The sequence below is a fragment of the Cervus canadensis genome, chromosome 26, assembly GCF_019320065.1.
Source record: "Cervus canadensis isolate Bull #8, Minnesota chromosome 26, ASM1932006v1, whole genome shotgun sequence".
Classification (NCBI taxonomy): Eukaryota; Metazoa; Chordata; class Mammalia; order Artiodactyla; family Cervidae; genus Cervus; species Cervus canadensis.
In genome coordinates this window covers 29,722,192-29,740,823 of record NC_057411.1, presented here as the reverse complement: position 1 = coordinate 29,740,823, position 18,632 = coordinate 29,722,192, and the positions used below count along the sequence as shown (strand labels likewise).

The following is an 18,632-nucleotide window of genomic DNA, read 5'->3' as shown; positions in this document are numbered from 1 at the left end:
GAAGATAAGGCCGTTTTATCAACAAGAACATGAAGATTCAGAGAGGACCAATGACTTATGCGAGGTCACACACACATAATCAGCTGAGTTTGGCAAACGCATGGGCCAAGATTAATTAGCATCATTTGTTAGAAAAAATTAAGAAGAAACAAACAAACAAACCGAGTGAATGCATAGAGAAAAATAAGCAAGGGGCGGGAGGAGAGGAGATCTCTCTGAATTGTGTGGCAGTAAGAACAGCTCAGCAGACAGAAATTGGTCATGGACCCACCTGATGTGCAATCGGGACAGCACTGTCCCTCCACCACTTGGGCTAGTGTGGCCGCCGGGCAGGGAGGACAGGAGGGCTCGTAGCAAGTTACCTGAGCCCCCCGGCACTCACACACCTTGCAAGGGCCATCCTCCCACTTCTCCCCCTCCTGCAGGAGACAGCAAAGAAGGACGTTGTTATCAGAGTGCAGAGATTCAGAAGCCAGTTGGCTGGTAGAGAACGCATGATTTCCATAAGGGTCAAAGTGAAGGGTCCTGATTAGTCCCATGTCAAACCTAACTCTGGAACAGGACATCAGTAGAAAAGTTCAGTCCATCCTAAAGGAAATCAACCCTGAATACTCATTGCAAGGACTGATGCTGAAAATGAAGCTCCAGTCCTTTGGCCATTTGATGGGAAGAGCCAACTTCTTGGAAAAGACCTTGATGCTGGGAGAGATTGAAGGCCAAAGGAGAAGGGGATAGCAGAGGATGAGATAGTTAGACACCATCACTGACTCAGTTAACATGAATTTGAGCAAACTCTGGGAGACAATGGAAGCCAGAGGAGCCTGGTGTACTACAGTCCATGGGGTTGCAAAGAGTCAGACATAATTTAGTGACTGGACAACAACAAGAGTTATAAATTTAAAAGGATAGTGTCTCTCCTCCTTTGTTCATAATTGATTTATTTTAAAGTAGAACCCAGGCAGAAAGATAAAATGTGAAAGCATTCTGGGGCTTCCAGAATATGCAAGAAGCATATAACACTTGTTTCTCAACCTATCTCAGCAAAAAAAAAAAAAACAAAACCAGAAGGGATTACTATGTACCTGGTGTACATATTTAATGTAGCAGGTACATTAAATACAGTCTTTATAACAACAGCAGGAAACAGGTTAAAATGCTGAATTTCCTTATTGTTACTACAGCAAAAGCAACAGTAAGGTCATGTATTCTTACAGTGACAGCTCTCGCATACCCACATTTAGTGGGCCGTGGATGTGCCATGGGCTTTCTCACACTAAATATTCTTTTCAGCCAAGCAAATGATGATAATAAACATTAGTGCTTTGACAGAGCGTCCAAAGTGAATTATAAAGAGCAATTCCTTTCTGCTCACTGTGCTATTCACCCTGGAGATAGAAAAGAGACAAAAGTTCCTACCAGAATGTTTAGGGACATGAAGGAGGCATTGTTAAAGAGAATAAAAGGGCATACTTTAAAATAAAGTTTTGATAAAATGTTTATTAAGTCAGTTGATGTTAAGCATTCTGAACAATTAATGTTGACAGTATTTAGCAAAAGTTCAGTGAATCAGTCTTTGTTATCATTACAATTCTTAATCCCAGACCATAGTGCCATCAAATATGACTATCAAAAATACTGAGCATTAAGGTTTCCCAGGACAGTTTATGTAGATCACTGCTTAAAATAATTTTCTACATATTTATCTACAATCTAAAAATTTATACTTACTGGAATATGTTTAACTTTACTTGCATTTGAGGACATCTAGGAACAAAACAAAACAGAAATATATTTATTTTTATACTACTAAAAACACCATTAGGCTGAGCTAGTCATTTTTTTAATAGGAAATATCCATTTTTCCCCAAGTAACAAGCAACTTCAGTCACTGTTTATGAACAGAAATAAAATATGTATCAAAAACAAGAAAAGCATACCAATATGAGGTGAAGACAATATGCCTAGGAAATATTTTTGAATTCTTATTCTCACTTTGTGCTGAAGTATTTGGCTTCAATTCCCCTCAATACCAAGGACTTTGCAGGCAAGAGACCTAAGCTTGTAAGAGCAAATTCTTGAAACTCCTATGGTACTGCAGCATCATGGGAATTTGTGCTTATTTAAAACAACTTGCTTTTATTGAATTCTACTGGGCTTAATTTACCTCCAGAAATGGAGAGGAAAATTAATACTGTGATAAAGAGAGAAAACACAACTTCAATATTTATAGGGAACCTTTAATCTCCTAAATTCTTAGGAAACAAAGGTGACTAAATTATGAAGTATCAATATGAAGCAAACAATGCCAACAGCATGATGATAATAATAATAATCTTAAGCTTCTTCATATGCCCAAATTGTTCTAACTTTATATGTATCATCTCAATAGACCCATGAGATAAGTACTATTTTTATCTCTATAGCTGAGGATTAAGTTAACTTTCCCAAGGTCATTGTCAGTATGCAACAAAGTAAGGGTTTGAATTTAGAGCTCTCATGTTTTAACCCTACACAACACAGCATCCCCAGCTTATACAAAACACTGGCAAGTTGACAGGTGCAATTCACCCAGATCACAAGAGAAAAGGGTGTAGGAATCAGTTTACCAGTCAAAGCACCTAATCCTAATACTGATAATCCCACTTTGAATGGTCAGTGAAGCAGTTGTATCTATGATTAACAGACTGTGCTTTTAAGAACACATTGAATTTATCAACATTCCAAGAACCCCACGTGGAAAATAAGAGCTATAAAGATAGAGCAAATTTGAAGAGATTAAGATAAATATGTTTCCCCGGGGGTATAGAAGAAAAAAAAAGTACAGATTTAGGGATAAATAAAACCTTAACTAATAGAGTTTTGCTCTACATCCAACACATCAAAATCCTTTCCGCTCTACCTGCAGAATAAACCTAGAGACTGATCACTTTATATCACTGCCTCCCTAGACCAAACCACCACCACTTTCCTCCAGACTACTGCAAAAACCTTCTAACCAAACCACCTTTGTCACTTGCCCATATGGTGGCCAATGTGACTCTCTCACAAGTAAGCCTCTCACAGCCCTGCTCTGCTCAAGACTGTCCAGCAGCTCCCGTCTGGGTCCGGGTGAAACCGGGGTCCAGGCTCCTCCTGCACCTCATCTCAGAGCCTTTCTCCCTCATTCCCTTGGTTCCAGCCAAGCTCACTTTCTTGCTGTTTCCTGGGCCTGCCAAGCACACTTCTTCACTGTTCCTTCCTTTGCTGATTCCTCTTTCTGGTATGTATCCCCCTCCACCACATCCCCGGCTCACTCCCTCAGCATCTTCTTTCAGGTTTTGCTCAAATTTCTTTTCATGAGAGGACTGCCCCATCTCCCAATGTAAAAGATGCTTCTCTCCCCTCAGTTACTACCCAGCTGTTTTATTTTCAAAGTGGTGCCCGTCACCACCCAACACATGTGTTTGTCGTCTATCTGCCCACCGTGAAACAAAAGCTCCTTGAGAGCAGGGATTCTGCCTGCTGGGTGGGCTTCAGTATCTCCAGTACCTGGCACAACAGTTGTGCAATCACGTCTGTTAAACAAGTGAATGGGTAAAATGAATGAGAAGGTAATGCCCCCTTATTAAACTAATTTCCAAAGATTCATTTTTATTAGTCTTCAGTTATTAGCCTGATACTCACAAATTCTGCATTTTCTTCGTAAACACAATAACCATTCCTTGAAATGCATTCAGGACAGCATTTTCCCTCTAAGTGAATTAATTCTTCACCCTGCAGAATAAAGGTTGTAGAAGTACACACCAAATTAACATCTCCAGGTAGCGGCACTAAATCGCAAAGTGGCTGAATTCTCTGAGTAGAATGAAAAGCCATAACACACCCATCTGCTTTGACTCATGGCTTATTGAATCTCCCCTGTGCTATAACCCTATGAAAAGCCTAGTCAATACAGCTCATCCCTTCCTCCAAGTGTTTTTTTCTTTCCAGTTCTCATGATCTTTGTGTATGATTTCCTACCCATGACCAGGAACTCTCATGAAGAAGAAAGGCCACAAGTAATCTTGTAGTCATGGAAAGTTATGAGTTTCAGAAAAGGACCTTAAATTTATGTTCAAGGCTTGAACTTGTGATTTGATTTCATTAACAGTGCTCAAATCACACCAACATTTTCCCTTGAATACAAACTCAGGCACATCCCTATATGCACAGATGAAGTCTCAGGCATAAATTAAACAGCAGAAAACTAATTTCTACTCAATATTCTGAAACTGTTATCCAATTCACATAATCACTATTTAAAAAATTACAAGAGGAAGGAAAGAAATGCCATACTAGAAAGGCAGATATTAAATTTTCAAAGTCATCATTTTATCACTTTTAACTTATCAAAATCAATCATTTCAAAATTTTTATTATAAAATAATAAATGCTTACTATAAAAATAATTCTGAATTCTATAACTTAGAAAACATAATTTCATTAAACATAAGTCCTACCTCCCAGGAAATCTGCTATTGAAAAGACAAGCTTTGTTTACAACTTTTCATATGAATATAGTAACATCTAATATCTGTAGGCTAAAGAGTATTCTTTAAAACACTTCCCACTTTCTAAAGGTGTATCTACTTTTTAAAAAATGATGATGCTTCTTTACATGAAGACATTATTTAATTTGTGATCTATATTACATTTGAAGTGTAAAAACCATGTTAGGTAAAAACTGAATAATGTAAAATTGCATAAACAGAATAATCACAGTATTTTATGTTTAAAAACACTGTGTACTAAAGAAAAATATGAAAGAAAAGCATTGGTTGTCTTTCAATTGCAGCATTATGAATGGATTTTAAAGTCTATTTTCTACTTCTCTTGAGCCTTCAATTTTCTAAGTGAATATGTATTATTTTAATGGAACTATCACTTTTAAAAGAAATCCAAAAATATATGAACGACCATAATTTTTATAATATCGAAAAAGTTATTTCGAAAAGGAGGGGGTTAGATAGATCACTATCCCTCAAAATTTCATGCCAGTCAGAGGGTGCTACAGGGAGCAGACGTATTTACATATAAATTGTTTTGCAGAAACGTGACAACTCAGCTGGTAGTGAAGGTCTAACCCACAAACCCAGAGAAATTTGCTTTCCAAGCATATAAAGGGGTTTATAAACGTGTAATCTAAGTCACTTAAAACAATGTTTTGAAACAAGACAGAGTACGCGTACTTCTATTAAAGTTGAAATGCATGAGACATTCTTGAGTGCCTACTACAATACAGACAGACAAAACTGAAAATGGATCCTGCATCACTCCACTAAGGCAAAGAAGGTAGCTTTTCTGAGTCTTCAAAAGCTCCTGAAAATAACCACTAGCCCTGCTCCTGGGGAGTGAGGATGCAGTTTCGGTGAGGCAGGAAGTTCTAAATAGATTTGCTATTTATAGACATCTGGATGCCCCAAACTGCATCAGTTCACTGCGATGAGGAGCTTGCTCCAATTAGCATCAGACTTTGGCTTTGAGAAAAATTGCTTTGTGAAACAAAACTAACTCTTCTTTTTAACAGGATTCTGCTGCATAGGCCAGATGGAATCTGCTAACCCCTCACCACTGAATCACACCAGCATCCATCCACCAGATAGAGACTTTGTCATTCCACCAACCTGCCCACTGGAAGAGAAAACATTTTTTTGAGGGAATTTTCCTCCACTGGAGAAGGGAAAAGCACCTCACATTTACAGCATGACTACCTTCTTCCATGTCTTTTGCTAGAAACTTTGATTCCCTTACCATTTTATCTCTCATATATGAATGTTGAGTGAGGTCTTTTTTTAAAAAAAAATGGCAAATTGACTTCATCATTTGAATTCATGCTCAAAGATAATACTAAATATAGAAACATGGAAATCATCCTGTCATGCTATTCTACTGCTGATTTACTTACATTTCAATGTCTAGGGATTTGGTTTTATACATCAATGATAAAGGTCATGCCACTTGCTCCTTTATCAACAAAGAAAAACTGTTTGTTATTTCAATGCTATCATAACATTGCTGTTGATAATAATGCAATAATTATTACAATGGTGATGCTGCACAATTTTGCCTCTTTCTCTAGAAGTTTACTTTTCTGCACCTTTGTGGACATAAATACAGACTTCTTCTACCTTTGGTATGAAGATTAGAAATCAAATGACCTTGATATATTTTAGAATAGGCAGAAATTGGGGTAGAATTGAGTAAAAATACCAATAGTGTACTTTTACTGCTCCCCTTGGCAAATGTCATCATTTTCTCCAGGTGCTCCTAACGCATTTTATTCATGTTAATTCCTAATAATTGGTGTCATTGCATATTATAATTCCTATGTATGTATCCGACTTCCCTCGAAAAGCCTGGGAACTCTTGAGATTAAAATGTATCTTATTCATCTTGCTATCTCCAAGCTACACAGAAGTTAAGAAGTGAGTATCCCAGGCTTTCACAAGGTCATTGAGAAAGTGAAAGTGTTAGTCACTCAGTCGTGTCCAATTCTTTGCCATCGCATGGACTCTAGCCCGCCAGGCACCTCTATCAAATTCTCCAGGCAAGAATACTGGAGAGGGTTGCCATTCCCTTTTCCAGGGGATCTTCCTGACCCAGGGATCGAACCCACATCTCCTGCATTGCAGGCAGATTCTTTACCATCTGAGCCACCAGGACAGACACTTAAGTGACTTTCACACAAGGTCATTAAGCGTAGCTATTTACGGAAGTACGGCCCAGAAAGAAGGCTGAGGGATATTTTTTGTATGGTTTAGTGTTGGTTAAAATTTCCCATCTGGTAGTACATTCAGTGTAGAATCCAGGGTCTTAAAACAATATGTGCTAACTGATTAAAGATCTGGAGAAATAGGCTAAAGGCATTAGAACTCAATTCATAAAAGAGAAGACGAGTGGGCGTGGGCGGAGAATGAGAGGGGGGTGCTATGGGGTGACCTGTGGAACACTGAGACGCATTTCACTGGCTTCATCAGCTGCTCCCCACTTCCCTAAAAACAGAGGAGAGGACCTGGCTTATGCTAGCTACCACGGCAGGGGCCATGGAAGACTGGCAGGTACTCGCAAATGCTTTAACACTGGGGGTGAGGGGTAAAATTATTTCCTATGAGTGAGACTCTTGGTATACACCTGACTGAAACTAGGTGGTTAAGGGACCCACCCTACCAGGATCACCTCTCCCAGATTTTCCACAAACCCTGGGATATCAGACAAATTAAAACCTTGGAAATAACCCAGCATCCTCTGGGCAGACTGCCAAGGCCAGGAAGCCCAGTCTTGGCCCCAGAGAGAGAGAGAGAGGGAAACAGAAGAGGGCCCTGACCAGGGTTTTTCTCATCTTCATCCAACCAATCTGATTCCCCTGACATAAAGAAGAGAAATGAAAAGGCATGTAGAGGGAAATAAATCTGCGAAAGGCAAGGCCCTCTTTACCTAAATGTGTCTCAGCTCTGCTGAGACCCAGAAGTAGGAGGCAACATGAAAAAAGAACTCTGTCACTGACAGCCCTGTTTGATAGGCTGTTCCTCCCCAGGAGCCATGTCAAGAGGAGTTGAGACGTGGGGGAGAACAAGAAAGAAAAAATGCCTTCACAGACACCCCGTGCTTCAGATCTTCCCAGCTCCCCTCATCCACTCAAGTTCACAACCCCGCGGGAAACTGGTGGGGCGGATGGGAGCGGCCAGGGAGAGGGAGACAGCTTTGAAAGCAATTTGTTTTGCAGCGGGTCAAAACTGAGTTCAAAGGGAAAACAAAAAAAGGCAATTTCCCCACCATATATATCTACAGTCCGAACAGAGGCTACTTTGTTAAAAGATTCTAGAAATTCTGCAGACAGCACAAGTCTGCGGAGGTCAACAGAGTTAATTATTTATGGGGTCTCCCTCTGTGCCTCTTTAAAACAAAGACACAAATACATTTCATTTTCTTTCCTGATTCACAGGAAGAGCCTCCAGATGCTGGCTCGCCACTAAAAGCTGCCAGTGGGGCCTGTGACAGAAGCCAGACCCCCAGAGCACCTGCGGACTCTGCTTCAGACCAGACTGAGCTGGACAGCCACCAGTGACGAGGCCCAGCTGCGCTGACTGTTAGGCTCCTGTCCCACGTCATCCCTTTCTGTGTCCATGTCTCTGGCTCAGGGCTTCCCATCTAACCAGCTGCACCGAGAGCTAATAGCTCCAGGCTAACTGTTCCAAGCCAATCTGAACAGAAAGTAACATTTACACTACAGAATCTCCGTGCTAGAAGACAACTTGAAATTGAGCCATCAAACCTGGCTGTCCCCTCTGCTGGGAAGGGACAGGAGGGAACAGGTGGGGGACCACTGATCCTGCTGGAGAGAGGGTTTCAAGTCCAAACAGAGATGCCTTCACTCCTTACCCAGGCACACTCCACTTTGGCACACTCTGCAGTCTGGCAGGTCACTTGGCCACGGTCACATGTGCAGAACTCACAGGCCGAGCCTTTCCAGATTTCATCCTGGTATCGCACAAGCCCTTGGTGCGAGCAGCTTCCAGCAGGAGACACACAGTCCTCACAGCATTGCCCCTGACGCCGAGCCTGTCTCTGACCCTGAGGAAGCAGAGAGAAGGAAGGAGAAGGGCAGTGGTCAGGAGGGCACCAAAGCATCGGAGCAAAAGGACATAAAACACCAAGTTTGTACACCGTTTCCTGGTGGCTCAAAGGGGAAAGAATCTGCCTGCAATGCAGGAGATGTGGGTTTGATCCCTGAGTCGGGAAGATCCCCTGGAGAAGGAAATGGCAACCCACTCCAGTATTCTTGCCTGGAGAATCCCATGGACAGAGGAGCCTTATGGGTTACAGTTCATGGGGTCACAAAGAGTCGGACATGGACTGAGCAAGTAACACTTTCACTCTCCCTTCCCCCACCTCCCCAAATGGAGGCAGATTCCCCTCCACCCCCACCTCCTTCCTGGGAGGCAGGTGCTTCCTACCTCTATCTCATAATCTGAGCATCATAGCACTTTCTCTTCCCTCAAGGGACACACTGGACCAAGAAACGCATTTTGAAAATGACCTTGATAAAGGTTGGAGAATTAAGCTGCACACTCCCAAATACCTTTTCGCATCTTAATGGAGGGCAGGGCTGTTTGTGACATCTGACCTCACCCTGGTCACATGTACATGTGGTGCAGGCATTTTCACGCCACTGCTCTCCATGCTGAAGAAAGGGGGAAAAAGTGGAAAATCACATGTCACATGTATCAAACAGAAACACGAGGCACATAAGACACACAACATGTTATTAGTTTTTAATTGAGTCACACTGAATGTACTCCTGAGAAATGATAACATTCACACAGCAAGAGGCTCTAAGAAAAAGTCAGGAGATGTCCAAAGAGAACTTTGGATTCATTCTTATTCAACTAGATTCATTCTGCAGATGCCTTGAGGGCCTGCCTAGGTACACAGAGGCCTGGGAACACTGAGCCTCATAGGAAGTCAGTGTTGTTGGCTAATTGATGGCTATTCTTTAGTTCGTCTTTGCTGGGAGACCCAGTTCTCATGGCCACACACTCACTTTTCCAGCTTCCCTTGTAGTCAGCCCACAGACTTTGTCCCCCAGTAAGGGGACCCCAGGGGAAGAGTGCTAGAGGTTGAGGAAAGGACTCTCCTTACCCCATAAAAGAAGAAAAGCCCACCCCTTTCTTCCATCAGGCTTAAGTAATGAGTGGGTGAGGACGAGCTGCCTGAAGCTGTGGAAGACACAGTGGCTGGAACATGAGGGGACAAGCCAGAAAGCAAATGCCAACATGCTGAGGATGGGAGAGTGCAAGGATCCAAAGACAACATCATGGAGACCTAACTAACCCTGAGCCTTCCCCACCGCTGGGCTTCTAGCTATGTGAGGTCATAAATGTTTCATCTTAACCACTTTTAGAGGAGCATTTCTGTTGCTGGCAGCCAGAAACACCATAACAGATATAGAGGCTCTTCCTTCCAGGAGGAAATAATCTAGCACATATGTGTCTACTGTATTGGACAGCAAAGATCTAGTATATAGAAAAATCATTTCCCCATGAGCTCTTTTCATCTAGACTTCAAGGGACCCATCTAGAATTTATGTCATGCATCTCCTAATACTCTTTCAGATTCTCTGCTGAGAATCAAAAATCACAATTTCTATTTACTTTTCCTCAGAATGACTGGTAAGCAAGGGAAGTAGTTGGGTTTATTTTTGATATATTCTTTGCTTTAGAATAATGTGACCTTCTTTTGGTTCAGCTGGGCACTCCCAAGACAGAACATTCATTCATTTGATCTGTTGAACACACTTTCATTTGGTGCCTGCTCTGTGCTGGGTGCTGACCTACACTGTCCCAATAGTACCTTCAAGCTTGCAGGCTCCACCACCACCAACAAGAGCCTTGCCCTTCCCCTCTCTCTCCTCCCACCCCGCATTGCTCCCAACCTCACTGTAAGTCAGGAGACACTGTCTTTGAATATCAGCGCATAACGTCCAAACCAGACAGAAGTTCCCAGAGCCTCCAGGTTAAGCGTCCACTGACAGTAACCAGTGGTACTCCTTTTTCCCTTCAAGAGGTGTCAACAGAAAGTTCACCACGGTTCACGAACCAGGTGCTGCTTGCCAGCACATTCTTTTATATTTCTAATCCTCTCCAATTTAATTTTTTCAGAAAGGCTTTCCATGAAGAGAAGAAATAAGCCGTTTATGTACTGAGTTACTAATGCTGGCACAGAGTCAGATGAGGTTGGGGGCGGAATGATGGTTAGCAAGGCAGCGGGCGTGTAAGAACGAGTGTCACTGCACCTACGACGGGCACATCAAAGCTTACCTCGTACACGTGGCCGGCAGCAGAGCAGGACCGCGAAGAGCACTGTGGACAGCATTTTCCAGGGACGCGGACTATAGTTTCATCCTAACACCCCAGAAGAAGTCCATCAGAAGGCGATATTAACAAAATCCACAACAGTAGGAAAACTTCACTCACGGCCAACTCAAACACGTGCCTCAAAGCAGCCAGAAATAGCAATTTCCTCTCCTTTAGTATTTATTAGTCACCTGGCACTTTGATAAGAATTAGCACTTCTCAGGGCAGTGTAACTTGAGAAGTTTGCACATTCCTCAACTCTCAGCTACTTCTAAGAACAAATAAAAGCACAGCTAATAGCAATAAGAATAGTACTTCCTTGGACATCTAGGTTGCTTCCAAGTCCTGGCTATTGTAAACAGTGCTGCAGTGAATATTGAGGTGCATGTGTCTTTTTGAATTATACTTTCTCAGGGTTTATGTCCAGTAGAGACCTAGATGGGTGGGATGGGGGGAGGTCCAAGACAGAGGGAATATACATATATACATATGTATATACATATTTAGCTGATTTACTTCGCTGAGCAGCAGAAACCAGCACAACACTATAAAGCAACTATATCCCAACTTTAAATAATAAAAATAATAAAAAGAAGGGTAGGTTTTGTTTGACAGGTACAGTTCTAGGTACTTTATGTGAACCTGTGAAGTAGGGACTCTTATTGCCCTTTTAAAACAAGCAAAGTGAAAACCAGAAAGGTTGTGGAACTTGCCCAAGGTCACTGAGACATCTTGCCCAAGGTTACCGGTAATGGTAAATAGTTGGCAGAGAGGACTTCAGAATACCAGCCATTTCAACACTTCAGAACATTTACACTCCTACTGAGTTAGCACTAATAACAAAGTGATGGGATCCCTCACTTGATAAACTATCTCACTATTCTTCTGGATCTTTACGTGAATCCACACATTCAACTATATGCATTAGGGAGGTCCTTAATATGAAAAAAATCAATCATGCCCTTAAGTATCTTGGTGGCTCAGATGGTAAAGAATCTGCCTGCAATGTAGGAGACCCAGGTTTGATCCTTGGGTCGGGAAGATCCCTGGAGAAGGGAATGGCTATCCACTCCAATACTCTTGCCTAGAGAATTTCTTGGACAGAGGAGCCAATCAAGGGGGTCCCAAAGAGTCAGATACAAATGAGTGACTAACACTTTTACTTTATTCACTTTAACATGAAAAAAATCAATCATGCCCTGAGACATCTATTAATAGGAATATGGCAGTGCAGAGAAATATGGGTGATAAACATTAAACGCCCAAAGGACACCCCACATCCTTATACCTACAGTCTCAATTCTACCAACCCCACCCCCAGAATATCAGACCCTTTGTCTCTGCTGCCCTAAAAAGAATTTTCACAACAACGGTCTCCTCATTAACGCAAACAATCAGCTTCTAATTTTGACATACTATCGCCTTTAAAATGGCAGAAAGGAAGGCAAATTAAAGCCAAGGGAAGGAAGATTAGAATAAATCAAGTTTCCATTACTAAGAAGCGGTAGAATTTATACAGAAGATACCTCCTGGACAGTTATCTGACTTCCTCTCACAAAAAGCAGAAAATGAGATTGCATAATCATTCAGTTCAGTTCAGTCACTCCGTCGTGTACAACTCTGCGACCCCATGGACTGCAGCACTCCAGGCTTCCCTGTCCATCACCAACTCCTGGAGTTTACTCAGACTCATGTCCATTGAGTTGGTGATGCCATCCAACCATCTCATCCTCTGTCGTCCCCTTCTCCCACCTTCAATCTTTCCCAGCATCAGGGTCTTTTCCAATAAGTCAGTTCTTCACATCATGGCCAAAGTATTGGAGTTTCAGCTTCAGCATCAGTCCTTCCAATGAATATTCAGGACTGATTTCCTTTATGATGGACTGGTTGGATCTCCTTGCAATCCAAGGGACTCTCAAGAGTCTTCTGCAGCACCACAGTTCAAAAGCATCAATTAAGCACTCAGTTTTCTTCACAGTCCAACTCTCACATCCATACATGATTACTGGAAATACCACAGCTTTGACTAAATGGACCTTTGTCAGCAAAGAAATATCTCTGCTTTTTAATATGCTGTCTAGGTGGGTCATAGCTTTTCTTCCAAAGAGCAAGTGTCTTTTAATTTCATGGTGGCTGTCACCATCTGCAATGACTTTGGAGCCCAAGAAAATAATGACACTGTTTCCATTGTTTCCCATCTATTTGTCATGAGGTGATGGGACCTTCCTCACTGATCACTGAGGAAGGACTTCTTATCTCTCCTTGCTATTCTATGGAACTCGGCATTCAAATGGGTATATCTTTCCTTTCCTCCTTTGCCTGTTGCGTCTCTTCTTTTCTCAGCTATTTGTAAGGCCTCCTCAGACAACTATTTTGTCTTTTTGCATGGTCTTGATGCATCCCCTTTTTGCCTTGGGGATGGTCTTGATCACTGCCTCCTCTACCATGTCATGAATCTCCGTCCATAGTTCGTCAGGCTCTCTATCAGATCTAATCCCTTGAACCTGTTTGTCACTCCCACTATCATAATCGATATGGAATTCACTTTGCAAGAAAATAAGGCCAGGGTACTTGGGGGAAAGGTGAGGGTGGTGGAGGGTGTCAAATAACCTTAATTTTTCATGGAAAGTTCCAGTCATGCCTGTGGTTATTTTAACCCAATTACATATGATCAGCTAGATTAACGCATTACTCTCTATTAGGGATTTATTTCAAACACCTGAGTCACTGGAAATAAAATGACAACTGTCTTCTCTGTATTAGGTCACTTTTATTACTGGATAAGCCTATAAAAATATTATGACAGTTGATGTTCCATAGAGTATGTGAAAATTGGACATGGATTGAAATCATTGAGCATTCCTTGACCTCAGCTCTTGAGTTTAATAAAATTTCAGCAAGGAAGTAAAAATAAAGTTATATCTGATGTCATATTCATTCTTCAGTAACTTTATGGAAGTAAACAATGAATTTATACAATATTAAGTAATCAGTAGACAAATGTCATGAGCACAAATCTTGAACAGAAATATAGACTCAGTATAATCTATCTTAATCAACCCCAAGGACAGTGGCAGAGTCAACTGGAAAGTGTAGGAGAGGAGTAATTACTGGTGTAGAGGTTGGTACAAGGAAAAGCAAGTTTTCTGATTCTTATCGGCAATGCATAATTATATATTTTATTAGACTCTTTCTTCTAATAGAAAGATTTTTTCTATAGACATAGAATCTTTCTTCACAAACAGAGACCAATAAAACAAGAAGGAAGGACATTAAAGAGAAAACATCCCAGGATACAACAGAACTACAAGATAGCAAATTTAGATCCCATTTGGACTTGCGCTTTATAAACAGGACAGAAGAGGCAAGTCAGCAAAGTGGGTCAGAGAAATGGGAAAGACGTTTTGGCAGTACACTTTTATTGCTATAATGTATGCCTGAATTCTACCATTCTTTTCTTCATTGTTGTTATTGTTCAGTCGCTAAGTGGTATCTGACTCTTTGAGATCCCATGGACTGCAGCATGCCAGGCTTCCTGGTGATGCCATCCAACCACCTCATCCTCTGCTGTCCCTTTCTCCTCCTGCCCTCAATCTTTCCCAGTATCAGAACCTTTGCTAATGAGTCGGCTCTTACAAATCAGGTGGCCAAAGTGTTGGAGCTTCAGCTTCAGCATCAGTTCTTCCAATGAATATTCAGGACTGATCTCCTTTAAGATTGACAAGTTTGATCTCCCTGCATTTCAAAGAACTCTCAAGAGTCTTCAACACCACAGGTCAAAAGAATCAGTTCTTCAGCACTCAGCCTTCGTTATGGTTCAACTCTCACATCCATACATAACTACTGAGAAAACCATAGCTTTGACTAGATGGATCTTTGTCAGCAAAGTGATGTCTCTGCTTTTTCATACGCTGTGTGTTTGGCAGTTTTTCTTGCAAGGAGCAAGTGTCTTAATTTCATGGCTGCAGTCACCATCCACAGTGATTTTGAAGCCCAAGGAAATAAAATTTGTCACCTTCTCCACACTTTCCCCATCTAGTTGCCAAGATGTGATGGGACCAGACACCATGATCTTAGTTTTTTGAAAGTTGAGTCTTAAGCCAGCTTTTTCACTCTCCTCTTTCACCTTCATCAAGAGGCTCTTTAGTTCCTCTTGGCTTTCTCCCATATCTGAGGTTACTGATACTGGTGTCATCTGCATATCTGAGGTTATTGATATTGCTCCTCGCAATCTTGTTACCAGCTTGTGATTCATCCAGCCTGGCATTTGGCATGACGTACTCTGCATATAAGTTAAATAAGCAGGGTTACAGTATCCACTTTGACGTATTCGTTTCTAATTTGGAACCCGTCCATTGTTCCACATACGATTTAACTGTTGTTTCTTGTCCTGCATATAGGTTTCTCAGGAGACAGGTAAGGTGGTTTGGTATTCCCATCACTTTAACTGGAATACTGTCTGGTATTCCACAGTTTGCTTTCCAAACAGTCAAAGGCTTTAGTGCAGTTAGTGAAGCAGAAATAGATGCTTTTTCTGGAATTCCCTTGCCTTCTCTATCTTCCAACAGATGTTGATAATTTGAACTCTGGTTCTTCTGCCTTTTCTAAATACAACTTGTACATCTGGATGTTTTCGGTTCATATATTTCTGAAGTCTAACTTGAAGGATTTTTAGTATTACCTTGCTAGCATGTGAAATGAGTGCAATTGTATGGTAGTTTGAACATTCTTTAGCATTGCTCTTCTTTGGAACTGGAATGAAAACTGACCTTTTCCAGTCCTGCGACCACTGCTGAGTTTTCCAAATCTGCTGACATATGGAGTGCATCACTTTAAAGCATCATCTTTTAGGATTTTAAGTAGCTCAGCTGAAACTGTTTTCTTGCGCTTGAGGGCTTCCCTGGTGGCTCAGATGGTAAAGAATCTGCCTGCAATGCAGGAGACTGGGGTTCGATTCCTGGGTCATGAAGATGCCCTTGAGAAGGGAACAGCAACCCACTCCAGTACTCTTGCCTGGAGAATCCCATGGACAGAGGAGTCTAGTGGACTACAGTCCACTAGAGGTCACAAAGAGTCAGACAAGACTGTGCAACTAACACACTTTCTCAGCTGGAATTCCATCACCTCCACCTAATAGATTTGCCTTTTCAAACCTATAGACTATACAGGGACCAGCACACTACAGACAAATGACCAAATCCAGCCCACCACCAATTTCCATAAGCTCTGACTAGAACACAGCCACCTACACTCATGGATGGATTACCTGTGATGTTTCTGTGCTGTGATGGCAGAGTTGAGTAGGTGTTCCAACTATAAGGCACACACAGCTGAAAACATTCACTCTCTGGCTCTTTACAGGAAAAATTTGCCAACTTCAAGTCTAATATGGTACCCTCAGTAACCATAGGAGATCAGGTCAAAAAAAACCATGTAGGATTAATGTCATTATAATTTGAGATAGGGTCACCATTAAGGATATACAGTTGACCCTTGAACCAATAGAGGTAAGGGGAATTGACCCATCACGCAACTGAAACTCAGAATGTATTTTTAGTCAGTCCTAGGTACCCACATTTCTTCGGCATCTGTGGTTCCGCATCCATGGATTCAACCAGCTATGGATCATGGGGTATTGTACTATCTACTATTGAAAAAATCTGCATATGTTCAAGCCATGCTGTTTAAGGGTCAACTGTATTTAATTATGGTTTACCGTATTCCTTAAAATACTACGATAAACTTTATAGTATATTATGGCTAACAGTTCGTGACAAATTCTCCTATGATACCTGTGAAAATATAAAAATGAGATGAAAATTGTACCATCAAAAAGGAGAACAGACAACCTCCTGCTATTGCCAAGAGGAGTCGCGCTGACCATTAGACTTTCAGTGGCCTTCCTTTGCTTTATTAACCAAATAGAAATAAGAATCATCACTTCCTCTGAACTCTCTGACTCTCAGGGCCAAACAGAACATGGCTCATCCCCACAGTGCATGGCCACTACTATTTGAAGCCATCAGAGTGCCCATTGTAGCCTTTCACCTCCCTCAATGCCTTTCTACATCTAATCTGAGCCCATAATGCAAAAAAAGAAACAAAAAGAAAGATAACAAAATGAATGGGAAACATGTACATTGGGGGAGGTAGAGGAAGTGATAAAAAATGGGGATGAGGACACCCCAAATGTAAAGCACATAGTCACCAAGAAACACGATGAGAACTCTTGCAAACTAGAGACTATAGTTTTACGTTTCATGAATTCAAAATTTAAGAAAATTGGGCAGTGGAGATAGCAAAAGATCTGATCTCAGTACAGTAGAGCAACATTAAGTTAAAACTGGCCAGACCCTTGGTCAAGGAAACACACCCCTTTCTTAGGACTTAGACCTTTATTTTCTTGGGCTCCAAAATCACTGAGGACAGTGACTGCAGCCACACAGTTAAAAGACACTTGCTCCATGGAAGAAAAGTTGTGACAAACCTAGACAGCATGTTAAAAAGCAGAGACTTCACCTGGCCAACAAAGGTCTGTATAGTCCAAAGAATGGTTTTTCCAGTAGTCATGTATGGATGTGAGAGTTGGACCATAAAGAAGGCTGAACGCCAAAGAATTGATGCTCTGGAGTAGGAGCTTGAGAGTCCCTTGGACTGCAAGGAGATCAAACTAGTCAATCCTAAAGGAAATCAATGCTGAATAGTCATTGGAAGGACTGATGCTGAAGGTGAAACTCCAATATGTTAACCACCTGATGTGAAGAGCTGACTCACTGGAAAAGACCACGATGCTGGGAAAGATTAAAGGCAGGAGGAGATGGGGGTGACGGAGGATGAGATGGTTGGAAGGCATCACTGACTCAATGGACATGAGTTTGATCTAACTCAGGGATACTGTCAAGGACAGGGAAGCCTGCTGTACTTCAGTTCATGGGGTTGCAAAGAGTCAGACATCACCTAGCGACTGATCAACAACAATGAACCCAAGAAGGGGGAACTAGCCAAGGGCATGCTGCTCACCTTTGCAGCTTTGAAGCACTGCGAATGAACAGATATCTCTAAGGCTGAGCAAATAGAAAGAAAGGAAGCTGGGGGAAAATCCTAAAGAGCAAGCAAAAAGTAATAATACTCTGAAGATTCACAGAAAGGGCAGATTTCTGAAACCTACATACTGCAGGATCTCAAATAAAAGATTTAAAAACCATTTTGCAACTTGAGTAAGGCAGAAGAAAATGCAGTCTTTATTAAAGAAACAAACACCAATACAGAAAGAGAAAGCATTGGAATTTTAAAAACTTAGAAGAACCAATGATAGGAGAAAGAAGGAAGAATTAAAAGAAAATTAAAGAAATCATCGAATTAAAATCAATATGGAGGCAGGAAACACAAACTCAAGAAGCTCTCCCCATAACGCAGAGCAAAGACACAAGAGTGAAAATAATGAGGGAGAACGTGACCAATATTGAGGGGAGGTGGTAGAGGAGCAGTCTAAGAATCATAGGTGTTTCTGAGAACTGAGCATAATTGGAACAGACATGACTAATCAAGGCCAGAACTAAAGAAAACATTTCACACCTGGAATACAGACTGAAAGGGCTTCACAATATACTAGGTAAAACATGTGAAAAGACACATCCCTTAGAAATACCCTGGGGAAATGTCTTAATTATAAAGATAAAGAAACACGTTGCAAAAATTCAACAGAGTAAACTAACTGATATAATAGAAAACAGACCCATCCATCTCTGACTCCTCCACGGT

At 41.4% G+C, this 18,632-nt stretch overlaps 1 protein-coding gene across 2 annotated transcripts in view; it reads right to left on the bottom strand.

Annotated features, from left to right (window-relative positions):
• FRAS1 (Fraser extracellular matrix complex subunit 1) overlaps positions 1–18,632 on the bottom strand; it is a 504,323-nt gene that overhangs the window by 273,696 nt on the left and 211,995 nt on the right. For both annotated transcript variants that reach the window (XM_043447950.1, XM_043447951.1), the window contains 6 exons: positions 10,836–10,919; positions 9,098–9,199; positions 8,398–8,589; positions 3,664–3,753; positions 1,729–1,764; positions 272–419 (listed from right to left, as the gene is read on the bottom strand). In XM_043447950.1, coding sequence (XP_043303885.1) covers positions 272–419; positions 1,729–1,764; positions 3,664–3,753; positions 8,398–8,589; positions 9,098–9,199; positions 10,836–10,919 — 652 coding nt within the window. The remainder of the gene's footprint in view (positions 1–271; positions 420–1,728; positions 1,765–3,663; positions 3,754–8,397; positions 8,590–9,097; positions 9,200–10,835; positions 10,920–18,632) is intronic.